The sequence below is a fragment of the Podarcis vaucheri genome (genome assembly GCF_965113315.1).
Source record: "Podarcis vaucheri genome assembly, chromosome: 3".
In the NCBI taxonomy this organism is placed as follows: Eukaryota; Metazoa; Chordata; class Lepidosauria; order Squamata; family Lacertidae; genus Podarcis; species Podarcis vaucheri.
This window is the reverse complement of record NC_138761.1, coordinates 95,481,472-95,507,978: the sequence shown is the minus strand read 5'-3', so window position 1 is coordinate 95,507,978 and position 26,507 is coordinate 95,481,472. Positions and strand designations below refer to the sequence as shown.

At 42.9% G+C, this 26,507-nt stretch overlaps 1 protein-coding gene across 6 annotated transcripts in view; it reads left to right on the top strand.

Annotated features, from left to right (window-relative positions):
• Nucleotides 1–25,944, top strand: part of LPIN1 (lipin 1) — a 76,967-nt gene extending 51,023 nt beyond the window's left edge. For 5 of the 6 annotated variants that reach the window (XM_082218279.1, XM_082218280.1, XM_082218281.1 and 2 more), the window contains 18 exons: nt 393–721; nt 1,260–1,367; nt 2,841–2,948; nt 7,557–7,686; nt 8,801–9,125; nt 10,919–11,012; nt 12,744–12,934; nt 14,643–14,736; nt 15,663–15,732; nt 18,416–18,508; nt 19,579–19,634; nt 20,553–20,694; nt 21,252–21,400; nt 22,660–22,746; nt 23,681–23,833; nt 24,461–24,575; nt 25,035–25,138; nt 25,656–25,944. In XM_082218279.1, coding sequence (XP_082074405.1) covers nt 393–721; nt 1,260–1,367; nt 2,841–2,948; nt 7,557–7,686; nt 8,801–9,125; nt 10,919–11,012; nt 12,744–12,934; nt 14,643–14,736; nt 15,663–15,732; nt 18,416–18,508; nt 19,579–19,634; nt 20,553–20,694; nt 21,252–21,400; nt 22,660–22,746; nt 23,681–23,833; nt 24,461–24,575; nt 25,035–25,138; nt 25,656–25,815 — 2,508 coding nt within the window. In that variant the 3' untranslated portion in view covers nt 25,816–25,944. The remainder of the gene's footprint in view (nt 1–392; nt 722–1,259; nt 1,368–2,840; nt 2,949–7,556; nt 7,687–8,800; nt 9,126–10,918; nt 11,013–12,743; nt 12,935–14,642; nt 14,737–15,662; nt 15,733–18,415; nt 18,509–19,578; nt 19,635–20,552; nt 20,695–21,251; nt 21,401–22,659; nt 22,747–23,680; nt 23,834–24,460; nt 24,576–25,034; nt 25,139–25,655) is intronic. The other variant, XM_082218282.1, reaches the window with a different exon arrangement.
• Nucleotides 25,945–26,507: the final 563 nt, after the last annotated feature.

Here is a 26,507-nt window from a genome sequence, read left to right as displayed (position 1 = left end):
ACAAACAAAAAACCAGTGATTTGAATGTGTTATAAAAATGCAACACCAGAAGGTGCCAGAGAGCACAAAACTTTTCAATAGTGTTTTTACCTAGGGTTTCCCCCCTTTTGTTACAACAATTTAATTTCTGACTTATTTATAGCGTTTCCCACCCCCTGTATGTAGATCCACCCAAATAGCCTAAATGAAGCCTTATGCTTTGTAAAATTTGAAAGAGCTGCAAGGTGGAGTATTTACAAAAGCTTAACTTATGTGAAGCTTGAGGTACATTTTGGGGCATATGTGTGTGTGTGATGAAGGGATATATTAATCTTCACAAATGTCAATGGAAATGAAATAAGGAATATCAAGGGGAATAAGACGCTGTTTTGTCTCCTCCCTCTTTTTTCTAGGAAGCAATTCCGTACCACTTGGCTACATCTCCCATTCTTACGGAGGGAACAGCTCTCATGGAGTTACAGCTGAAGAGAAACTCTGTGGACAGGATAAGAAACATGGACACTGGAAGCAGTTCACAGCTACCAACCTCTGTTTCTTCATCTGCTGTTGAGCCCACTTCTTCTAGTTGTTCTGTGAAGAAAAGGAGGAAACGTAGAAGGAGATCTGCCCACAAAATAGACACTTCAAAAAGAGATGAAAATGACGATACCACTGAAGATGAAAACATGTTCCCTATAGAAATCAGTTCCGACGAAGAAAATGAGCTTTTAGACAATACAAGGTATTGATCCTGCTTAAACTCGGAGAAGCGATTTATTCAGAGGCATTAATGTTCTTTAGGCAAATACCTATGAAAAGATGTGTGGATTTCCTGCAGCATGAGAATGATTGGATACATATGGATTTTATTCTGGACAAAGTTTTCTCATATTGCACAAAGTTCCTATATGCACACTTGCTCCAAAGAGTCAGTGGATTTAAAAGAGAACTGAATTCACTTTAGGAAGTAGAAAAAGTTTTCATCACAAGTTCCTAGCCCAGGGGGTTAAGGAAATTTAAGGAAGTGCTAATTTCTGACCGCTAGAGTTGTGTTTTTTGTTTTGTTTTCCAACTTGTGCTTCTTATCAGAAGCATCTGGATTTCCAGTCATCTTGAGATGACGTTTAAGCCTAACAGTTCTTAGAGAAGGGAAGTAGTTTTCTCCTTGCCAGTGTTGCAATGCTATTCTAGTTCTGAACGAGAGGTTGTTGGTTTTTTAAACACACACACACAAAAACAAAACTAAACCTCTTTTCCTCTCTTTGTTTGTTTATACTCAGAACATCTGCCTCTGATCTTTGTAGAGATGAAGTGCTTGAGATAAATACATCTTCAATCAGTGTGCTCCCTCACCACCATTCGGATGGAGAATGGTCCCCTTCACCAAGGTATGATATGTGTTAACTGGAGTACCTCAGGTAGTCTTCTGTGCTAATTGCCTTCGTCCAGCAAGTTCAGACACTATGCAGCAGTTGAAGGGAGTTGAGCTCCTCCCACACTTGTAACATTCATGAAATGATTGTATATTTCTGGGCTCCGCATATGCACACCCATAATTAGGATAATCAAGCATTCCAGGTTTCATCCAGACGTTGAGCTGGTTTGTGCCCGTAACACTAAGCCAAACCATGCCTTAGCATGAATGTGAGGGTTCCTGGAGAGCACATTGTGCTCCTTTCCTGGTCCTCCTGCTGCCGTAACTTCATCCATGGTTTGGCTTGGTATGTCGTCTTGAACTGCCTTCAGCCAGAGTTCAGCTTGGTGCTATGTGCAAGCCAACTCATTGAGTGCTCAGCTACCTGTTACACGTGAGTGTGTGTAAACCACTTCTTCATTTCAGAGCACAGGAAGAGGAGTAGATTTGGAGTAGAGTTTCAGGGTATGTGATGTTTAGTGTGAGGCTGAACCTTCGGAAAACTTGTTGATCTTAATTATCCATTATTAGTTGCGACTGAACATTCTGCGGCACATGGATGAAAACCCCTTCGGTAGGCTGTAGCAGTCCTGATAGGATCATGTTTATGGGAACAAAATTATTTTAACTCCTACATACTGGTTTTACGATTCAATGAGGCAGCTACATGAATGCAAGTGGAACATCTCCATTGCTGGTAATGGAAGAGTAAAAAACCTCACATGATTACAGAGGTCTGCCTTCCATAAGCACCGTGTACATGTGAGACTTCTGATTTTTGATCGCATTATAAGTGGAAGGGTCCTTAGTCATAATATAGGATCCTTTTACTGCGATCGTTAGGTCGTGTTTCTTGCAGACCACTCTGATTTGGGGGCAAAATCCTACAGATGTAGGGTTGTTTTTTTAAAAAAACATGCAAAGGTATTATACTTTCTTTGTCAATTTCAAAACAATGTTCTTATAACTAAAAACATGTTTTAGTGATCTCATGCTTAATCCAGTTGCTAGAGAAAGGTTAAACGGCAGTGGAGCGTGTCTGTGCAACACACATATTTTAGATAACATTTCTGCCTGTTTCCTCTGATGAGATCAGTTTGTACTCTTCACCCTCAAATTCGCACTTGTTGCACCAGAAGAGGCCAGGGTGGATCACTGTTTTGCATATGTTATTGTAATGGTGGCTGTCCTATTTGCAAATGATTGCAACCTTTTGTGTGCTGTAGTTTGGTGTCTCTCTGAACGGTACACTGACTTACTGTACATTTGCTTATAGCGATTCCGGATCTTGTCACTTAGAAACTCAGTTCTCTTTAAGCCGAGTTCCTTGTTTTCAAGCGGGTGGGGATCTCACTGTGTGTCCCAGCAGCATGTGTTGATTGCAGCGTATTGTGGAATAACGATGCCTGTTTTTTCCCTTCCTTTTACTACACCTCACACTGTCCAGTAAGCCCAGAACTTGCCCAGGGAAGTCCTCTCATCTTACTGTTCCAGCAGATGGAGGCTTATCTAGTTCTTGCCCTCAGCAGTCTTCTCACTATCCTGCTACAGACAGGTAGAACAGCAACTCTCCGCAAAGTTCTCCTTTGGTTTGTTGGAATGCTGATTAACCCTTTTAACCCTTTTTAACAGTTTTGCAGCCTTCCTCAGACTTACCAAACTACTCCTTATTACTAACACAGTTGCCTGGCAGGAAACTGGGGTTAGCAATTAGGGTTTTTGTTTCACTTTATGTTGCCACTGTATTAATGACGCAGAAACTGTAGACCTCTGGCCAAAAATTGGGCTGGTTATCATCTGCAGTTCAGTCCTTTGTTATTTCTCCAGCTCCTGTACATTTCTCCTCCTCTTCCACTTCCTTTCCCCTTATTTTTGTTGAGCTGCCTGCATTTCCTCAGGGTCCTTCACTGCCAAGCCCTTAGGCTACTGTCCTATCCAACACTAGGTCCCCTTTGGTCAACCCAGCTCGAAGGCAGGTAGTTCCTCATGGTACAACACAGGTGTACATTGCCAATGCTCTTTTGTAGGCACAGGGGTTCTGATGCACCTATGGAGCTCCCTTGACCACAAGAGCTTCCTCATTACTTCAGTGAGAGGGGAAAACTCCACACATGCAGGTGATATGAGCACATAACCATCCATTGCCGACTAAGCGCATGTTGTCCTCTCGATCAGGGCAAGAAAGTTGCAAGAACCAGAATCTGAGGTAGATGTTTTTAGGTAACGGTAAAGGGACCCCCTGACCATTAGGTCCAGTCGTGGCCGACTCTGGGGTTGCGGCGCTCATCTCGCTTTATTGGTCGAGGGAGCCGGCGTTCAGCTTCCGGGTCATGTGGCCAGCATGACTAAGCCACTTCTGGCAAACCAGAGCAGCGCACGGAAACGCCGTTTACCTTCCCGCCAGAGCGGTACCTATTTATCTACTTGCACTTTGACGTGCTTTTGAACTGCTAGGTTGGCAGGAGCAGGAACCGAGCAACGGGAGCTCACCCCGTCGCGGGGATTCGAACCACTGACCTTCTGATCGGCAAGTCCTAGGCTCTGTGGTTTAACCCACAGCGCCTCCCACGTCCCTACGTTTTTAGGGACACCTAATTTCAAATCTTTTTTAGACGTTTTTAGGGAAACCTAATTTCAAATCTCTCTTAAACAGCAGGGAGTTTGGGCATTTTAAAATAGCCCGATGGTTTGCTTGTTTGTTTAAAAAATCCACGTTCGTACTTCCTGTCGAAAGTTAATATGTTGAAATATATATTTGTTCCCACAGACAAATTGCGGTGAATAAATATATCGTTTGCTGAAAAAAAGAGAGAACAGGCTCTTGAGTTATAGAACAACTGTGCTTTCTTTTCAAAGCAAGTTGTGTTTCAAAGCGGATCGTGTTTGCGCTGGGGAAGACTGAAGCAAAATCCCCAAAGGATGCACTGTGATACAAAATGTTGTTATAGTTTAAAAGAAACAAACAAGGGGAGAATTATGTTGGTGGAAGACACAGTGATGATGGCAACCCGCTGGTCGTTCTTCCTTTCACAGTGCTAGCGGAGGAAGCGCCTGCATATATATTTTTACCATGCTTTCATGTACTGAGGGAAAATCAGCAGCATTTAGCATCTTCTAGTACTTTCTAAGTAAAGGAGAAGAACAGGACGTATGACTGGGTGCAGGACCCATGTTTCTATATATGCTAGGAATCAGCAACTAGGACAGGAGTGAGGGAACGTGTGGCTCTCCAGATATTGAGGATTAGACCTCCCATCATCCTTGGTGTCTGGGACTGATGGGAGCCGAATTTCAACAACATCCGGGGGCACACAGCTTCCCCAGCCCCCTCCCCTGAACTAGAGGCTCTTGAGCAATACCAGCCCTGTTTCCTCAGTAATTTTTTGAAGCAAGAGATGTATGCAGAAGGTGTGGTTGCAACAGGCAACAGGACTTGCTGGCAACCGGCTGACGTGGGTTTTCTGGAAGATTTTGAATTAGGGTGAGTTGCACAGGGTGATTTGCATTGACAAATGTTCTGATCCCCTAGTGAGTCGATCTAATTTTGCATGTTTATTTGACTCGCATTCAGTAAACAAAGCTTGCCATGCCCTCCCACCAGATGTCAAAGAGAAAAATAACTACCAAACTTTTAGAAGACATCCGAAGGCAGCCCTGTTTAGGGAAGCTTTTAATGTTTAATAGGTTATTGTATTTTAGTGTTTTCAGCTGGCATCCATGTTTGTCGTTCCTGATGAACGTCTGTAATAAGATTTTTGTGTATATGGACAAATGAAGCAGCAGAAAATGCTTCTCTCCACTTCGTTGCTGGCAGTCTACTTTGGTGGGGGGGCTGGCGGGGCGGGGGAGCAAGGCTTGCCCCTCCATATTTCATTCCCTCTTGAAGGTTGTCCTCCCATATTGCTGGCAGCTGACCTATATGCTTTTTGAACTGAGGGAAATCTGTAGGCAGCTCTGAATGAAGTTCCATTAATTCTTGGGCTTCCCCTTTGACTTGGTGGGTCCTTTAGCATTTATAGGTTCATAATGTCCTATCTGGACAGTCTGTCTCTTGTTTAGAAGATAACACTGTATTTCCTGTTTATGTGATGTTGCAAAATTGCCAGGCATAGCCTGAGATCCTTTAAATTTGCCAGAAAGTCTGCAGAAAATACAGCCACCCTTTTAGAGAAGGTGACATTTAAGCAGTGCCTGTTGGCAAGGCATACATTCTGGATATAAATTTTCCCTATCTATCTATCTATCTATCTATCTATCATCTGTCTATCATCTACCATCGTCTAAAGATGTTTTTATTTAACAATATGTACATACATGTTGCTTGCTTGTAATTGCAACCTCTACAAGCAAAACAGAGACATTAAAATTGTCAGTGAAATATTTTTTTTAAAAAATAATAAAATCTATAATAAGCTAAAAAGAGATTAAAACACACAGTGGCTGCTACATTCCTGGATAACCTTGCCTGAACTTAGCAGGAGCCAAGAAGAGCACAGTGAAAGTTCCTGTGTGAAGTTGAGTGGGTGTATTTGGGGTAAATCGATCCCTCAAATAAACAGGTTCCAGGCTATTAGGAGCTTTATATTAATAGTGATACTTTGAACTTGGCGCAGTAGTAAATGCATAACCGGTGCAGGTTTCTGAGCAGACATATTATATGCTGACAGGGTTTCACTCCTGTCAGCATCCACGAAGCAGCATTCAGCACTAACCGTAGTTTCCATATTAAGAGCAATGGAAGCTCCACATGGAGTGCATTGCAATAACCCAGTCTTGAAGTCACCAAGGCCTGAACTACTACTCCTGTGCATTTCACACACATTTACTTGGGAATACCAGAGTCATTGTGAATTGAATCCTGAAGCTGGAATGGGTGTGATGAGCCGGGAGGTGCATTGTCAAGGTGTGTCAAGGAGCTTAGTTTGAGGAACAGTTCCAGCCTTTAAGGCTTATTTTGGGTCTGCTCAGCTGGATGCCAAAATACATTAGAGAAGAACAGACTGCCAGCATCCAGTTTGCTGGCTCATAAACCCTCCACACCCCGATGCTTCCAGATTTCTGCAGTTCCAATGAAAACGTAATCTAAGATCACACAGAACTAGTGGAAGTCCTGGTGCTGTCCTTCTCCACACAATCTAAATGTGTTTGGTTTTTTTCCACCTGGGGAACCTGCTTTCTGTCAAACTCAAATTGTAAGCTCTTTGAGGCAACGGGGCTGCATTATTCGTTGCAGGACAACTTTTAAGAAAGGTATGATGTTCTTCTAGGGGATTGCTAATACAGTGGTGCCTCGCAAGATGAAATTAATTCATTCCATGAGTTTTGTCGTCTTGCGATTTTTTTCGTCTTGCGAAGCACGGTGTCAGGAAAGTTTTGGAAAAGCTTCAAAAATCACCAAAGTCTTTAAAAACCTCAAAAAAGGCTACCACACCGTGTTCTATGAGTTGCTCCTCGAAGTCAAGTCGCAACTGTATTAACGGTGTTAAGAAAAAGGAAACAAACTTGCAAGACGTTTCCGTCTTGCGAAGCAAGCCCATAGGGAAAATCGTCTTGCGAAGCAGCTCAGAAAACAAAAAACCCTTTCGTCTAGCGAGTTTTTTGTCTTGCGAGGCATTTGTCTTGCGAGGTACCACTGTACAGTACAGCACAAATTATGATCTAATGCGTTTTGACCTGGCATAATGCATTTTCTTTTTCACGCTGTCCATAATGTAGAAGTGTATTAGTACAGAGAGTTAAATGCTCAGTTTATGTTACTAAGCTTTAAACCCTAAATAAACTTTCTTGGGAGTATACATCCCATTGGAAGCTAGTGGGATTCAACCCCTACCCCCTGCAATAAATGTGCTTAGGGTTGCTTGAATATTTATATTCCATTCATAGACCCACTAAATACTTTGCAAGCAACTTTTATATCGCTAGGGTTTTGAGTCTCACAAAATACTTTGCATCTAACTTTAAAACTGTTTTAAAAGTTTTCTTATCTAACCTCGTGCTTTTGGCTGCCTATTGAACTGGGCCCATACTACATTTGGTGTGAAAGCATGTTTCAGTTCAGATTGCCATTAACAATAAAGGATCTCAAATTGCCCTGAGGTTGTGCTTACGTTTATTGTTGTTTAATGCACGTCTTCTCCCATTTCCTCCCCACTTCTTTCTGCAGTCCTTCAGGTTCACGGCCCCCAACGCCTAAAAGTGATTCCGAATTAGTCAATAAATCTTTGGAAAGGGGCGTCCAGAAGAATAATCCACAAATGCATTGGGACTGGGGCGAACTACCTCAAGCCACAAAGGTATGAGGGGAAACATCCTCCGGAATATTTTCAAATGCCTATGATAAAATAGCTTCAATCTTTCTTCTGTTTTTAGAGCTGACTGTCTTAAGGTAACAGAGAACTAACAAATATATTTTAAAGGAGGGTGAAGTCATAACACCAAAACAAAACTTATCGCTATGTGCACAATCATTGCGATAGGATGATTTCCTGTTCTCCTCTGGTGTGGCTTCAAAAAGTTTTAAACTAACTGTAGTTTGTCATTGCATTCAATTTATATTTTATTCATTTGCAAAAATAAAAAAAAAATGTACCGCTGTTCATTAAAAAAAACCCCAGACATCAAAGCGGTTCACAGCAATAATATATAAAACCACACATTAAAAACCATATCGAAATTTAAAATTGGAGATCATCTAACTTTTACAGAAGGATAATCTCTTAATGGCCAGCAGGTGCTTCTTGGCATAGGTTAGTTTTAACATTTAAACAGGTGTTTAAATGTTAAAACAGAAGGTGCCTGCTGAACAGCTCATTCCATGGGCTTGGTTTCTTGTGAGAAGAGTCTCGCCAACTTGAGGGACAACCAGTCAACCAACCAAGGTGTTCTATGGTATATGTGTGTGTGTGTGGGAATTCCCAGGTGGTCTTGCCTGGAGGCACTGCCCAGGCTCATGCCGTCGTAGCTTCAGCAAGATGGCTGCATCATGTGCCCTCCGACTGTATGGAATAGCTCAGTCCGTAGAGCATGAGATTCTTTATCTCAGGGTTCATGGGTTCGAACCTCACACAGGGCAAAAAAAGACTCCCGCATTGCAGAGGGTTGGCCTAGATGACCCTCACGGTCCTTTCTAACTCTACAGTTCTGTGACTTTGTGACTGTGCCCTGGGAAAGTGGTTTCCATAGACACAACTTTCAGACTGGTACCCTGATCGGAAAGTAAAGATTGGCTGCTTCTCCTTTTTATGAGCTTGTGCTCAGCTGCAAACCCAGGGTTGCTGCTGCTATTTATTATTACACGGCAGGACAATTACGTAGGTTTTGGTGTGAATGCAGTGCTTGCTTTTCACAGCATCTTGTTTCTTCTTAATCAGGGAAGCGTTGTTAAACAGGTGTGTATTCTCTTTCCAGACTGCTATTCCACTCAGGCTAAAAGAATCCAGCTCTGCGGTGAATGTGAATCCTTCTGAAAGCACTCACTTTCGAGTCATTCAAAACGACGTTCTGGAGGATCTTCAGAGTAGTACTCCCTTACCTGTCGTTGAACAGGCGGATGTTGTGCTGACTCTGGAAGAACCTGAGCTTCAAGAAGGAATACCTGAGATAAATGAGCTCAATGTAGACATGTTAGGGGCAGCTGCACCTCCACTCCCTGCAAATGAAGACGTCAAGCAGGCTATGGCTTGTTTGGCACAGCCAACAAGCGGCAAAACCGATTCTCCCTCCAGGAAAAAAGGTAAAAGCTGCTTGTATGATTGCTTCTGGTTTTGAACCCAGGCACTGGAAAAGTTTAAGCAGTTTCTTAAGAGAAAAACTAATTGTGCCTGGTTGGGTTTTTTTTTTTTTTTAAATGAGATAGTGGGATGAAAGGAAGAAAGAAGTTTGTCTTTTGTATAAGCAGCAGTGGAACTTAATTTGCAAAGAGGTTTTTGACTGAGAGATGGAGGAAGAAAGGGAAATGTCTTCCTTAGATGGATCCAGATTTGCAAGCCTAGAGGGGATAGGGAGCAAGGAGAGGGGGGTGGAAGGGAGGAAAACTTCTTTCTGAATTCCTCCCAGCACCCCGAAACACAGTGGCTGAATTGGCTGTTGCAGCGAAAGATGCACAAAATGTCCCGAGAAACTGTCATATTCCCTTGAGCTTCTTTGGAGATTTTGTCAAAGGTTTTGTCACAGGTTCCAGAGTAGTTGTTAACTATGTGCAGTCAGTCAGAAGCAAGCCTTGTTAAATTTACCAGGGTTTGCTCCCTGACAAGCAGAGTTGGAGGCCAGTTTGAAGGTGGTCCGGGGGTCATCACCTCCTCTCTACCTTGCTTCCCAAAACTGACCTTTTAATTTCACTTCGTGCGAAATTCAGCGGAAGTTCCAAAAATGGAAGAAGGGCAAGCTTTGGTTCAGGAATGTTCCAGTGAGTTTCCATCACTTAAGTATCAGGTGCTAGAGGAGGAGTCCGTTGGTGGAAAGTCAGGCTCTGTACCTCAAAAGGGGGAAGTGAAGAGACTCGGCAGAAGAAATCTCTGCGGAAGAAATGCTTGGAGATCCCTTGTTTACCTTGTTGTGGGAACTCAAAGCATTTCACCTTCCAGACAGCTTTCTCAGGCTCTTACGTAGTCATGTGCTTGTGTAGCTGTGTCTTGCGCAAGTTCATTTGTTTACAGCTGACGGTGAAAGCGAAAGATCTCTCATTCTCACAGGCATGCAACAGGATACAGACAAGTTTCCTCTTTTTAAGCATTTGGTTTTTTTTGGTTTTTTTGCCTTGCTTGCAAGCGGGATAGCTAGAATCCCAGCCCCCTTGAAATCAGTGGGAGGTTTCCTATTCTCTCTAGGTTTCTCCTCTATCTTCAAGCAGAAATACTTATGATTGCTTGCTCTCTAATGTTCTGGGTGGGTCCCCCCCCAATACTGGAAGCTATTTAGCTTTTATGTCATTGGGGCACACTTCCCCACTCCATAGCTGCATCCCCCCCCCCCAGCTTCAAGAACATAATAAAGAGCCCATATAGTCTGGCATCCTGTTCTCCAGTGGCCAAACTTAGGTGCTTATGGGATGGCCTCACATGGGACCAGAGAACAACAGCCCTTACGTTAATTCTAAGAACATTCTGAACCAGTTTGCATGTCAATCCAAGCCAAGCTGTGACTGTGCAAATGACCAAATGGGTGCGGATGCAAAGCAAAGGCTGGGGTTTAGTGCTCTTTGTTTGAAATTAAAAATTTTGCACCTGCCTTTGTTGTCTTCCCCTGCAGCATTGCCCTCTCATTCTATATTATGTTCTATCAGGAAGGGATAACTCATATGCTCCTTCCTAAACTAAGACAAAGCCCTGTGGCCAAGGCAGCTTTGATGGAGATGAGGGTCGTTAGTTGCTACCATGAGAATTAGATATTTTGCCAGTGGACTGACTGTACATCCTCAAACAAACACACACCAGGCAAGCAGAATCCATAGCTTCCTCTGGAGGAGAGAAATGAGTGTTCAAATCGAGTGCTTTCTATTAATACTGTGGGTTTTTTTGCCTTTCACAGATAAGCGTAGCCGACATCTTGGTGCTGACGGTGTTTATTTAGATGACATCACAGATATGGAGCCAGAGGTTGCTGCACTCTATTTTCCTAAAAAGTACGCATGGTATTAATTAGCACTTATAATGCATCCGTCTGATTCAACAGACCACAGTGGTGTGCATGGATCAAGAAGCAGTTTCCTAATGGTTGCAGCAATGTTAGTGGAGCTTATATTCTCCAGTAATGGTGAATGATTCATTCACTTTCCCCATAGTATTCTTCAGAGGTTGTTTAGGAAATCAGATTCTGCCGGATAATTTGTGCCCACCGGAAGTATTGGACTGTGACTTCCATTGTCCCTGATCATTGGCCATTCTTGCTGAAGCAGATGGAAATTGTAGTACTAAATGTATGGAGGGCACTAGGTTGAGAAAGAGCACACTAAACTCTGCCTTGGGCTCACATGCTCTCCCCTCCTTCTCTAATGTGGAGGAATTCAGAAGCTTTTGCTTTCATTATAGATTGAGCACAGCCTATTATGATGGCCCAAGCTAGACAAAATGTGGTTAACTATAGTTTGTTGAAGCAAGCCACCTTCAAAACATAGTTTATGAAGCTGGTTTGCTTTAAACTAACCATACCTAAGTTTCCCCACAATTTAGGGTTCAGATGACACAATTAGGACAGACCTGAACATGCCTTCTCACCTTCATGAGGAAGGAGTGAGAACTTTGGGGACGGTCAAAGGGTGGTGGTGGCAAAAGGTGGAGTGAGGATTCTGCCATGCATTTTTTTTTAAAGGCCTTGGTGCTCCTTAAAATGATGGAATGTGATGATGCACCTTTCTTCCCATGAACATTGTACAGGCAAAAAGATAAATCGTGCAATTTAAGCAACTTTTGTGTTTGCTTTGTTTTGAATTTTGGTAGTCTTGAGGGGTGGAAAGAATTTACACATGCCACTGAGTCTCTACCCTGACCACTGCAAATACTTCTAAAGCCCTCAGCCTTTTGAGATTTCACCAAGCAATTATCCACACACCTTTAAGCCTAACCGGTTCCTTCCGCCGCCGACACACTTAAAATGAAAGCTGAGGTTTTCAGGATATCCGCATGCAAAATTCCGCGCTTGAGCAGAGCTTCCACAGAGTTTGGTACGCTTGGTACCAACTTTGCTTAAAATCCTAAACCCTCTTATCTGGGAGAGAAAGCTCTGTTTATCTCAATGGGACTTACTTCTGTGTGTGTGTGTGTGTGTGTGTGTGTGTGTATATATATATATATAATATAAATAGAAGTAGTAATCATGAAGGCAACTGTGCATAAAGAAACATATTTATCACACCTTCAAATTAACATCTCCAGCCATCAAGGCTAGAAATGTAGTTTGGTTTTTTTTTTAAAAAAAGAGTGCTGATAGCTGATGGTTCACAGTAAGAGTCTCAGGGGTGCAGCAGACAGCTCGTGTCTGAGTCCTGATAAGTGAGAACAAGCCTGGAAGCAATGTAAAAAAAAACCAACCACAATTCTGTCAGTCAAGTACATTTTTATGAAGTTCCTATGCTCGGAAGCGTTAACCATCAGGCAAGTTTGGGGAGCCTGTTGGGCTCCAGCTCCCATTACTCCCTGACCGTTAGGCCGTGCTGTCTGTGGTTTAGGGAAGCTGCAGATTAACAAATGTCTTCAGGCCACAGGGGTCCCATCCTGGCTGTGAGAGATAACTTAGTGCACAGGCCGGTGCAGTGCCGGCACCAAGGGAGTATGATTCAAGTTTGGGCATGTAAGATGAGGAGATATGTGAGCTTGTATGGGTGTTGGAGACAGCTAAGCCAGTCTTCTCTTCTCAGTGACGAACATGCCGCCCAGTCGAAGGTTGCGAGTGAAAATGCACCCCGCTCAGCGAACCAATCCCCTCAGACAGTCGGAAGCTCAGGTATCGATAGCGGCATCGAGAGCACCTCAGATGGAATAAGGGACCTGCCGTCCATTGCTATCTCACTTTGCGGGGGACTTAGTGAGAACAAAGAAATATCTAAAGGTATGTAGAGAGCTTCTGCGCTTCTATTTATTATACTACCTCTTCGTTTTAGTACTCGGCTCCTCTTCTGGAAAACTAAACAGTGACCTCTTGTGGGTGTTGTACAGCAAGGCATGATGGAACTTTGGGCTGCGAACCCGCTGAACTTCAAATCAACACAGATCCCTCCCTTCAAAGAATTCTGAGCATTGTTGTTTGACCCTCACACTGTTCCCAGAAACTCTTAGCAAACTACAATGCCCAGAATGCTCTTTGAAGGCGTTCGCAGCCACCACATCACAATGAATATTTACTCGGCAGTTAGGAACATAGGAACTTGCCTTGCATTTTCCAAACTTGCGACTCCAGCTGTTTTTGGACTACAAATCCCATCATCCCTAGCTAGCAGAACCAGTGGTCATGAATGATGGGAACTGTAGTCCAAAAAAGCGGCTGGAGACCCAAGTTTGGGAAAAACTGGTTACCTAAATGGCAGCGGTCCTCCAGACCAGGAAACATTCCCAGCCTTGCCTGGATATGCCAAGGATTGAATTTGGGAGTTTCTGTATGCAAAGCAGATTCTCTACCGCTGAGCTATGTATGGCCGTTCCCAATTCAGATAAAAACAATTTACATTGTCCCCTCCCTGCTGCACTCAACCCTTTGGGAATCAGCAAAATGCACGCCACTTTCTATCGCTTGCCATATTCGGCATTTGTACTGCCTTTAAAAATGCCATTTGTATCTACACTTTGAGGGGCATGGCTGCAAAAGGCGCAATGTGTTTCCTAACCATGTCTGATGAGTGCTAAGCTTGGGTGCATAGCTGCCTTCTGCTGCAGGCCAGCAAGCCCAGTTTCCCTTGAAATCCAATCTTGGACCGGGCATTGTGCATCATATGTCCTGCACAGTGAATGCACCTCTGCAGCAGTGTGACTTCTCAGACCATATACATGTGTATGCACTCTTCCTTCCCAAGAGGATTTGCACTTTTTAATTGCCTATCTTGTGTCCCAGTCAGCACAACTGGTGGTCGGGGATGATGTTAGGAGTCCAACAACATCTGGAGCAAAGGGAGTTATTCATAATAATAATAATAATAATAATTATCCTTGCCCTGGTAGATTGATAAATGGTTTGGTTTTACTTCCTACTGACGCTGCAGAAATGTGCTTGTCTGTCATCTAGCAGGCTGCAACCCTCTGCTTTGGAGCCACACTTGGCTCCAGGAATATAATAATAATAATAATAATAATAATAATAATAATAATAATAATAATAATAATAATTTATTTGTACCCCACCCTTCTGGCTGGGTTTCCCCAGCCACTCTGGGCAGCTTCCAAGAAAGATTAAAAATACATTAAAATGTCACACATTAAAAACTTCCCTAAACTGGGCTGCCTTCAGATGTCTTCTAAATGTCAGGTAGTTGTTTATCTCTTTGACATCTGATGGGAGGGTGTTCCACAGGGCGGGCGCCACTACCGAGAAGGCCCTCTGCCTGGTTCCCTGTAGCTTTGCTTCTCGCAGTGAGGGAATCGCCAGAAGTCCCTCAGCGCTGGATGTTGCTGGTTGGGTGGACCTGTCTTAAGGGGTGCAGTTATCCTTCTTTGGTCCCCTTATTGCCTGCTGTTCAAGCAGTAGTGAGGGGGCCAGCTCTGCCATATATCCCATCACTACCCACGTCTCATGAATTCTTTCCTCCCCCTCCCTCCTCTCCTGACAGAAAAGTTCTTAGAACAAGAAGTAAGTTATCAGCAGTTTGTGGACAATCCTGCTATTATCGACGACCCTAACCTTGTGGTAAAGATTGGAAGCAAGTAAGTATAACTCAGCAGAGTTATAACGAATTAAAACAACAGATGAGAGTATTTGAAGCTATTTCCATAGCTCATAAAATCGTAGCGTTCTGGAAGGGAGCCCAAGGATCATCCGATCCAGCCCCCTGTATTGCAGCTGTCCCATAGGGGGATTGAACCTGCAACCTTGGCGTTATCAGTGTCATGCTCTAACCAACTGAGCTGTGGCCATACAGGAGCTTCTCCAGAGCAGTGAATCAGTACATTACCCATCTTGCTCTCAGTCTTACAGATCAGTCCCAGTGCAGATGTAACTCAGTGCCACTGCACTAACCTGATGGCATGATGATGATGATGATGTTTGTACCCTACTTATCTGACCAGGTTTCCCCAGCCACTCTGGCTGGCTTCTAACATATATAATAACACAATAAAACATTCAACATTATAAAAAAAACTTCCCTGTAAAGGGCTGCCTTCAGACGTATTCTAAAAGCTGTATAGTTACTTAACTCCTTGACATCTGAGAAGTTGTGCCTTGAGGCATGTTGTTATGTACTGAGTCCAGAAGGATCCAGAAGGCAGCAGTCTGATTGGTCCTAGAACAATAGGATTCAAAATGCAGCAGTCTGATTGGTCCTAGAACAATAGGGCCCAGAATGCAGCAGTCTGATTGGTCCACTGGAGCCACCAAATCCAGCTCCAGGTGGAAGTGAATCCGCAACCTGATTGGCCTACAGGTGAATCCCGGAATTAGCCAATCACGTGGGGCCCATTGTGTAAATAATGTATATAAAGCAGACATTCTGGGAGAACTTCCATTCCCCCTCACTACTATGAGCTGAATAAAGAGCATGAAATCCACTCTTGACTCCGAGTATATTTCACATGTGTTGATATTTGGCAGATAGTTTCAATAATGGTGCATCAAATTGTTTTTGACCTAGGTACTACAACTGGACTACAGCAGCTCCTCTTCTGCTGGCGATGCAAGCATTCCAGAAACCTTTGCCAAAGGTGAGATTGACCCTGGAAGCCTTTTGGGGGAAAGAAATACAGGCCACTATGCCCAAGGATAGAGCAAAAAATCAGAGGGAGGAGCCCATAGGCACTTGGACAGTGCTGGCTACCATCCATGAATCATGCTTTTACGTGTCTGTGCTTCCCAAGCCTCAACACACTTTGGGGCATATGGCCTTGCTTCTTTCTTTTTCTCCTAGTCTTCCTATTCCTGGGACTGGGATGGGAGAAGAGTTTCTGTCCTAAGCTGTGTATGTTCTGCTTGAGACACTGGCCAGGTCAACATTTAAGAACCCTTGCAAAGAGAGTTGTAATTTCAGTTATGTGTGCCAACTCCACCCAGCTCATGTGGTCTAAAATGGTCCTCAGCTTCATGCATATCAGTGGTTATATTGCCTTGGTCACTGTTGGGGCTACGAACCAACATTTTCTAGACTTTGGCTGAGGATGTGCTTGTGACTTCATGAATCTGACTTGTATTCAAACTGCAAACCTTTAGGAACGAACAGTTCATCTCAACAATGAACTTCTTTTTGCAAGCAGGCAAGCTTCATAAATGCTCATTTGTTGTATTGATTTCAATGGCTCTTGAGAACTGTGTGCTAAGGCTGAACTTTGAGAGTTGGGCTGTAAGCCTTCCTTTGATCCCAGTGTCCTCTGCTGGAGGACAGAAAGATTAGAGTATAGCATCTCTCGTGTAAAATAGCTATTAAAGAGTAACTCCAACTTGAAAGTGCAATGCTGGATACATTTATATTCGGCTACGGACCTCTCTGCTTGTTGACAGCCGAACCAGCGCTGTTGCAGTTTGATATTAACCTGCAGCTAGGCCGAAACAACTCTTGATCTGTTTAGCATTTGATGAACTGATGGGACTCAGTGACACACATCTCTCTTGCCTCTCGAGGGATGACAGAGACACACTTTAGAGATATCCACAGATAGATCAATAAAATTCAAATCAATCAATTCTAGCAAAGGGTTCAGGGTTCCACAGTGCTGTAGCCAAACCAGGTCTTAAAGAAATCAGAGACCATTGGCTGGAACTATATATAGCTACCTGCTGTCACCAGTGCTGATTTAGGATTACAGTGGTGCCCCGCAAGACGAATGCCTCGCAAGACGGAAAACGCGCTAGACGAAAGGGTTTTCCGTTTTTGAGCTGCTTCGCAAGACAATTTTCCCTATGGGCTTGCTTTGCAAGACAAAAACGTCTTGCAAGTGTTCCGATTTTTTTCCGCTTTCTCCCCCCTTTTTCTAAGCCGCTAAGCCGCTAATAGCCTTTTAGCCGCTAATCTGCTAATCCTTTAATACCCGCTAAGCCTTTAATAGCCGCTAAACCGCTAAAAGCGATAATCTGCTAAGCCGCTAATAGGGTTGCTTCGCAAGACGAAAAAACCGCTAGACGAAGAGACTCGAGGAACGGATTAATTTCGTCTTGCGAGGCACCACTGTATTTGGAACCATGTCTGAATCACATTTTGGAGCATTCTTTTTGCCACATTCTCTCCTGCGCCCTTGCTCACACAGGTCCAGTTCACACGTGCATGTAAATAACCCAACTTTGCGGCATTTTTGTTGCTGTAAACTTTGGCATCAGAATATGAAAATACTCTCTTGGAAGGCATTAGCATTTGAAGCAATGTAAGGGGACGGCGTTTCCGTGCGCTGTTCTGGTTTGCCAGAAACGGCTTAGTCATGCTGGCCACATGACCCGGAAGCTGTACGCCGGCTCCCTCGGCCAGTAAAGCGAGATGAGTGCCGCAACCCCAGAGTCGGCCACGACTGGACCTAATGGTCAGGGGTCCCTTTACCTTTAAGGGGACCTGAAAGCCCCCCCCCGTTGCTTTATCTGTAATGGCCCAGTTGTGCATGCATATCATTGTTTATGGTTGCAGTCAGCAAGTACCAAATGCTCCTGTGTGGATCAGCACAGATACTCTTTTTTCAGAACTTATCCAAGTGAGTTTGAATAGGTTGGGCTTGCTTTAATTGCTGTCAATCCTGACATAAGGCCACATGGAGAGAATATGCGCTGAACTTGCATATTTGTTTGTAGGATAAAACAAATTCTGCACTTAGGAATTTTTTTTTGCTGTCCAACATGTTAAGGAAATAAACTTCCTCACCCTCATCAAGAAGCAACTAGTGGCTATTTTGGTGCTGAATGTTTTATTATATTATACCTCTTAGCCTGTACTCTCCTGAATAGCTTTCAAGAGACACTAAACCAACCATCCTGCTTAGCTTCATTATTATTTACTGGGGACAGCTAACCATCTTGCCTATCCGTGTTTCTTACCAGCAGAAACCCTTTATGATTTTTACTAAACAGCTGTGAAGTAGAGACTTCTTTCTCCCCACTCTCCTAAACATTATACTAATGGCTTATTATGCTTTTGTTTCGTTTTGTTTCGTTCCCATTTTCTCTTCTTCTTTTTTTAAATTTTGTAAGTGTTCTTGTTTAAGTTACTTCCGTACAGTTCTGGATACCATTAGGTTTTGCTTTGACAAGATTTGTGGTCCACAGATAGTATGTTTCCTTTTACTCTCTTTGCTTGAGTTTTAAATTGCGTGTGGTTTGTCGTTTTTTTCTATATAAAATATATATTTTCGTTTGCATGAGTTAGATTACTTTCTGTTCCGTTCCATTATTTATGTTACCATCCATTTATCACAGGCCACTGTGGATTCTATAATGAGGGATAAGATGCCAAAAAAAGGTGGAAGATGGTGGTTTTCATGGCGAGGGAGGAATAGCTCTATCAAAGAGGTAAGTTCGGAAACTAGATGGACCGAATTTCCCCCCAGGTTAGAAAACTATATATATGGGGCTGTGTGTAGTGCCTGATAACCAAAAGTTTGTATTTTTGACTTTGTTCCTAAGCAACCCAAATTTAGCAGAAAGAAGAGTTGAATTCTGTAACCTGCAAACTTCATGAAGAATTTGTGGGGCGTTTTCGATAAAATTATCTTACCCCTTTTGACATTTTGCTTAATTTATTTTGCTCCTGCTCATATGAGGAGGGGTTAAGTAACGATGCAGTGCACTGAGACCTTGAACATTGAAACCTTCAGACCTGGCTGAGGGCATTTCATCTGATGTTGCCTGCAGACGTTTAATTATATTCTTGCAACAATAAGGGCTAGAAACTTGTTTTGAAAACAAAAGTGGAGGTTTTCAGGATGCTGAATTCTGCACCCGATATTGCACTTGGTGTTTTTCCCTCCTGCATCAGCACAGCATGTGCACAGCCCTGCATATATATGTGCTCAAGTAGTGTTCTCAAGCCACTATCTAAGAAACTAAGGATTGCCCTGATGTTTGGGGGGAAAGGCCCATGGAGCTGAGCATTATGTCTCTGAGAGTGTTCAGCCTGATGCCGTCAGGAAGCTTTCAGGCAAGCTATGCTGGTGATGGGCACCCCCTCTTCGTACCTACCCTATATGACAGATTGAACACGATTGCTACTTGAACATTTGGCCGCCTTATCTGATGACCATGGATGGACCTATCCTCCATCAAGCGTCTAAGAGCTGTGGTCTGCCAGTAGCTATTAACCATAACAACTGGTGCTTCCTCTAGGGGCAGGAGCAGCCAGTTGCTGGAAGGCACTGCCGCCCTCCCAACGGTGGTGGTGTTGCCACTTACGAGGGCAGTAAACACACAAGATGTAACCAGCTGTTGGTTCACCCTTGATGTTCCTCCTATCTGCTTGGAAGTCAGGGAGGTGGTGAGCTGCAGTTTCCCCTCTTCCATGCACCTGGGTGGTTCTACCGTAACTGCGTGTGTAATTTTCAGAGCCGGCTCTGTTCTTCACCTTCTTAACGTTTTGCCTACAGGAAACGAAGCCTGTGCCAGGTCTGAGTGGAAAAGAAGAGTCGAACATTCAAGACAGGTATCAAATCGTTTCTGTCCTGCTTTTCAGTTTATGTAGTGCTTTAGAAGTTTTGCTTCATTTGCCTTCTCATTAATAGCAGCAACTTACTACATTTATATGGCCTATATGCATTTGCTCAGACAGTCCTGTGAGGTAAGTTAGGCCCCATGAATTTCGAAGCTGAGTTGGGATGTGGCTCTAGTTCTCCCATGTTTGTGTGTGTGTGAGAAATGACCAATAAGAGCTGATGTTCAGATTCCGAATAATAATAATAAACATGATACCTTACTTCTGTTTTAACTGTACCACTTCAGATTGCAGGTGTGAATGTGAAGGAAAATTGCACCAGGAAGAGGGGTCAGGGCTAGAATTTCTGACCCCAGTGTGCTTTCTTTCTTTCTTTCTTTCTTTCTTTCTTTCTTTCTTTCTTTGGAGATTTTCTTCATGGGAGAGACATTAGCTTCCAACATATCACACTGTTGTTCTGAATGTGTAGGTACAACTGTGTGTGTGTTTATTTGTGTGCATGATTGGCAGGATGTGTGACAATTCTTTTATTTAAGGAACCCTCCTCAAGTCAATATTATGAATATGATGGCGTGCCACTGGGGTAGGGTGACTGGAGAGACCTGGTTTTAAATCCCTGCTCAACACTGGGGGGGACTCAGGCCTCTCCCTCCCCCTCCCTCCCTCCCTCCCTCCCTCCCTCCCTCCCTCCCTCTCTTTCTCTCTCTCTCTGCCTAGTCTTCCCCACAGGGTCGTTGTGAAGATAAAACAGAGAGGAGGAGAGTAATAACCCTGAATGTTGCCCTGAACTCTTTGGAGGGAGGAAGGTGTACAATTGTAATAAACAAAATAAAAAGTAATAAATGTTTACACACACACACACACACACACACACACACACAAATAATGTGCCTGTGTATGATGTTTCAGAATCAAAGACGAGTCTTCTTCAAGTGATGAAGACCCTAGAGCTTCAAGTCAACCCTTTGCATCATCAGCAAACCCTGGTCATCTTCCATTATTGTCTGGAGTGGGTTACAAAAAGACCCTTCGACTCAGTTCAGAACAGCTGGTAAGTTACGTTCACATCAACTTTTCACCCCACCTATAGAAATTAAGACACTGGGTGAAGGACAATGAATCTGTTTCTGAGTGTTGTTAAAGAAAGTTTCCCTTAATGAAGTGGTTGATATAAGAGAACAAGGGGTACCATAAAAGCCCAGGAAGGTGTAACCCAACCAGTATATTGACTGACGTTTAAAATTAATAAGAAGATTGGTATTTTTATTTTTTAAAAAACAAAATTTTCACACTGCTTAATTGTGAAAACTTCTAAGTGGTTTACATAGCAGCTTGCTGTTGTTGAGCCTGGTGGTTGTTTTTTTCTTGTTTTACCTGCTTTGCACATTCCAGGCCATTAGCTATACAGCAGAATGCCTTATTACCCTGACTGTAATTCTGCTTCCTTGTTCAGTAATGCAAGAGAAGGGACTTAAATGTGTGTGACTAAAGCGATTTACTGCCAGACCTTTAAGAACTGTGCTTTAATAATATTCCGAGCCATCTGGTTTGTCGACGAGCAAATCTTGAAATCCGCTTTTTGGTTTTGTTTGTGCTTTTTTTCGACAGAAAAGCCTGAATCTTAAGAATGGCCCCAACGATGTGATTTTCAGTGTTACAACACAGTACCAAGGGACGTGCCGCTGTGAAGGCACCATCTACTTGTGGAACTGGGATGACAAGGTCATTATTTCTGACATTGATGGCACAATTACGAGGTGAGCGCTTTGCAAGGCACACAGTATGCCAAGTTCCCCTTCAGGGAAAACTGTTTTGCCTGCTTCATCAGAAAGTTTGAAATAGCAGCGTGGAAAATAATGGGAGACCCTTGCAATGCTCTCTTTGCACTGGGGCCATTTTTTAAAACGGTTGAATTCAAGCTGCCCAAAAGGAGAGTTCAGCTAAACAGGAGGAAGAACTTTCTGGCAATAAGAGCTGCTCGATAGTGGAACTAACTCCCCTGGAGAGCAGTAGACTCTCTTTTGTTGGAGGTTTATAAGAGGTTGGATGGCCATCCAGTTGAGATTCCTGCATTGCTTAGAGTGGGACTAGGCAATGACTCTCAGGGTCCCTTCCAATTCCAGGACTCTTGCCCATTCTTGGTGGCCCAGTCCAAGCTGATATGCCATGCCAAGCTGATGACTGGACCAATCTCCCATCTGCTTCCATCACGTGATGCAACAGCAACACTCAAAAGTCATAATGCCAATCCGATAGAGAGGCATAAACCTTTATGCTTTCTTGTGTTTCTGGTTGGTGCTTGTGAACTATGGGAGATATGGAGGCTGATATAGACTGCACATTGCAGTGAGCCCTAGGTAGCAGTTTCCTTTGTTGCTTATTGCTTCTCCATTCTCTGATTTTGCTTTGCTTGTTTTTAAATGTTTAATATTCATTTTAAAATGTTCCGCTTTTGTTTTCTTATTGAGTTAATCTTATGTCCATCTCATCTGATTTTAAGACACACAGATTTTTGTAGGCAAGAATCAGTAATAATGCTGGTGATGCAAGTTGATCCATAGGAGAGCCATTTCAGTATACTGGTTAGTGTGTTGGATTAGTTGGACCTGGGAGATCAGAGTGCAAATCCCCATTCATCCATGAAGCTCACCGGGTGACCTTGGGCTAGCGACTGTTTCTGAGCCTAATCGTCTCACAAGATTGTTGTGACGATAAAATGGGGAGGGGGAGATGTATATATCCTACATGGAGCTCCTTGGAGTAAACATGGAACAGAAATGAAATGATGATGATGATGATGATGATGATGATGATGATAATAATAAATAAAGTGTTTGTGTTGATTCCAATGCTACTCTAAAGTCAAAGAGGGATAAAATGGTTTTCTCTTTTAAGAGTTCTTTCAAAAAGATCACAGAAGAATTTACACCGAAAGGCAAGACTGAAACAGTGTTAATAAGTAACAAATAATAATTTCTTCTAGTCTATTCAATCAATCAATCCTCTCTTTTTCCAGGTCAGATACTTTAGGTCATATTTTGCCCACTCTTGGCAAAGATTGGACACATCAAGGGATTGCCAAATTGTACCATAAAGTGAGCCAGTGAGTATTATTGGGTTGTACAGACATACCTTGCTTCACATTGCGGTTTTTTAAATCTAGAATTTATATAAACATCATCATCAAAAAGCTGCCCAAAGCGGAGTATGAATAGAAAACACTGCTAAAAACTATAAATGAAATGAAAATAGCTGTCCATAAAGCCATCATAATTAAAACCGAAGATAACATCTATAAAACTTTAAATAACAAATATAGGTGACTGAATCATGTGTCTGGAAAGGCTTGCTGAAACATAAAGGTTTTCAGTAGGTGTCTAAAATGAAACAGTGTGAGTGTGTATGCGAGGGGCGGGGGTGTTCATCTGCCCCTTACAAAATCCCTCCCATTTTCTGTTCTTGTATTCAGGGAGCTGATTTCCCTCTGCTTATCAGATCAGTCAATTCCTCACTTGACTTTCAGTCAGTTCCCTCTTTGGTGGTGGTTCGTAGGTCTAGTCTGCTGCAACATCCTATCATCCTTTGGCTTTCAGAGTCATTTTCTCCCTCAGACACATGGCATGCATTGAGCCTTGCTTTGGCTCCCCAAGTCCTATCCTTCCCCTGTATCTGCGCCACCTCACAAAGCTAAATCATTGGCAATTTGCTGCCAATGAACGGTGCCCTAAAACCTGCTGCTTGAGGCAGTTGTTCACCTGGCCCAATGACAGAGCCATCTCTGTCCCCTTGTTCCATGCAGAGTTTTTATGGAAATCAGTTGTGCTAAACACCGTCATATAGGACTGCAGCCTTAGTGGCTCTGAATGCTTCTATCTTATGGCTGGACTGGTGTAATGGAAGGAAATGCTATATTCCATAATACAATTTATCAAATACATGGAAGATATTAAAAGGCAATATCAGCTTACATGCTTAAAGTTGATTCTGGACAGTGTGTTTCTGATGACGATGGCAACTGTGTTCTTTTTTTGAAACAGAAATGGGTATAAGTTCCTATACTGTTCTGCACGTGCGATAGGAATGGCAGATATGACCCGAGGATACTTGCACTGGGTTAACGAGCGAGGAACGGTGCTGCCTCAAGGTCCTGTATTGCTGAGTCCCAGCAGCTTGTTCTCAGCTTTCCACAGGTAAGAGAACACAGAATCTCGCCATTCTATAAATTTCACTGGGTTGAGGGTTGCCCGGCTTGCTAGTTGTTGGGGTTGCTTATTTGTCCGAAATATTTTCTGAGCTTCAGCTGTAAGGATCCCACATCTTTATTGCAAGATGAGACTTGAGGCTAAACCATATCTGCTAGTTATTTATAAGGGTGTGCTCAAAATGGATTTTGTGGTTGCGTCAGTGATGCTATTTCCTTAGAATGAAGAGGCTTGCATAAAATGCACAGAAATGGTTTACACGTGTGACATAGGGTTATTTTCGGTCCTCGATCACAGTCCAACAGAGTACAATTAAATCCTTTAATGTGAGTGGGTAAATTAGGCACATGCTTAACTCTTTTTAAGTTAAATCAATCAGACTAAAGAGGTGAACATTGGCTATTTTATTTGCGCCTCATCTTTAACCACGTCACTTAGGTTTGGAAGCTTCCATTTTTTAAAACAAGGAACCATGAGAATCTTTACAATTCTTTTTGGGGGAATCTGAAGTTCAGTCAGTTAAAATGTTGTGTTTAGCCTGAGAAAAATGACCGTGTTGCATTGATAAAGCACTTCTAAAACACTTCTGTTTTTGTGTGTGATGGTTTATTTCAGGGAAGTAATAGAGAAGAAGCCAGAGAAGTTTAAAGTTCAGTGCCTAACGGACATCAAAAACTTGTTTCATCCCAACACAGAACCGTTTTACGCTGCTTTTGGCAATAGGCCTGCTGTAAGTACCTTTGTGATACTATTATTTTATGAAGACTCGTCCAAAGAGGAGCTTCTGTAGATAATGTTTGGGGTTCATGCTGTTGTTTCAAGCTACTTGCAATAGCATGTTACTTCTATGTGGTTTTGTGAAACATTTCTTCAATCCATATCAATTGGTCAAGTGGATAGGAACGTGGAGATCTGCATAAACGTCTTATGGGATTGGCAGAAATGTCTTGCGGTTTGGTGGGTCTTGACTTTCCAGGTTATCCTCAGTCATCAAATTGATACTCCCACCAATTTGCATCACATTCATGCACATGGGGATTTAGCAAGCCCATGACTTGACCCTTTTCTGTTTTATCCCTACAACAACCCTGTGAAGTAAAACACATAAGCATTTTAGAAAGGTAAACTGTTTTCCATTTATACTGAGGGGAAACCTACCTTTTGCATTTGTTGTTTCCCCCCCCCGCAGGATGTGTATTCATACAAGCAAGTGGGAGTTTCACTAAACAGAATATTCACTGTTAATCCTAAAGGAGAGCTAATTCAAGAGCATGCAAAGACCAATATCTCATCGTGAGTATCAGTCCACTTGCTCCTAACGTGGGGTGGAGTTCTCTTTCTCTAAGCCCTTTGATCCTGGGCGTTACAGTAGAAATTAACTGGACCGCCTTGAAATCACAGAATGGCAGAGTTAAGAGGGACCACGAGGGTCATCTAGTTCAGATTGTGATATTATCAAGATTTATTTCAGTTACGTGCTAGGTAATCACTTTGTGATTCAGTAGTTAAAAATGAGAAATTCCCAGTTTTCTTTATTTGAACAAAAAAGCTTGTTTTTCAGCACATTTGCAGCTGTGCCATTGCATTTAAACTCCAAGGCAATCCTATGTTAGCTCAGCAGCGCTTCAGCAAATCGTACTGTCACACATCAGATTCAGAAACGGGATATATGACTGTGTGCGTCTGTTGTAATTTCCTTAATTAGTCTGTCTTAAAATGTGGATAAAATAGCTGTATTAATGCAGCCTGTGATATCACCATATCCAATTTATTAGGCAGTGGTAATAATAAACTTTTTCTTTTTGTGCAGGTACGTGAGGCTCTGCGAAGTGGTAGATCACGTATTTCCCCTGTTGAAAAGAAGCCATTCTTCAGACTTCCCCTGTTCTGACACCTACAGTCAGTTCACATATTGGAGGGATCCGCTGCCACCTTTTGAAAACCAGGAGATGCATCCTCATGTGCCATAATAATCGGCTTCTGAACCTTCTCGGCAGCAGTTTGAACACTCTTTGGTGATGCACCAGGATTTTGCCATTTGGAGTTCACCTGGAGTTTGGGATGTAGTGAACATTTTGTTTAAATGTGCAGTTCAGAAATTTCTTTTTTTCCATTTTGTCCTGTAAAGTAACATTTCTGAATGTCACGCTCCCAGACCTCCTGCAACAGCAGGCTCAAGATACATGCCATATAGTCTTATTACAGAAGGGCATTTCTGAGTGCCTTTGTGATGATGATGGGATTTCTAGAAAGCAATGGGTCCTCATTTTTCCCATGCCTGCTTTTTTGTGGGATGTGGTTCCAGTGTGAGGCATCACTTGGGGTCTTCCGGCCCCAGGTTTTCAGGTAGAGAAGGAAGACAGAATTCGAAACCTCTGAGCGGAAATGCCTGCTTTTACTAGAACCGCCACCCTTTGATCCACAAAGTATGATACAATTTATTGAACTAAAGTCAATTGGTCTACACACTCTACAGCTAGTCTATATAGCACACAGCTATCGTCACTATTGCTGTACTAGCTTGAACTGGCCGAGTGTGTGGCTCCCAGTTCTATAATGCCAAACTGGATTTTAAACTTGAGGGTTGTTGCTTTTTGTTTTTAAAAAAGCTCTTGTGTGTTTGCATAAGAAACACTGCGGTGCAGCTCCCTTAAAATGAACA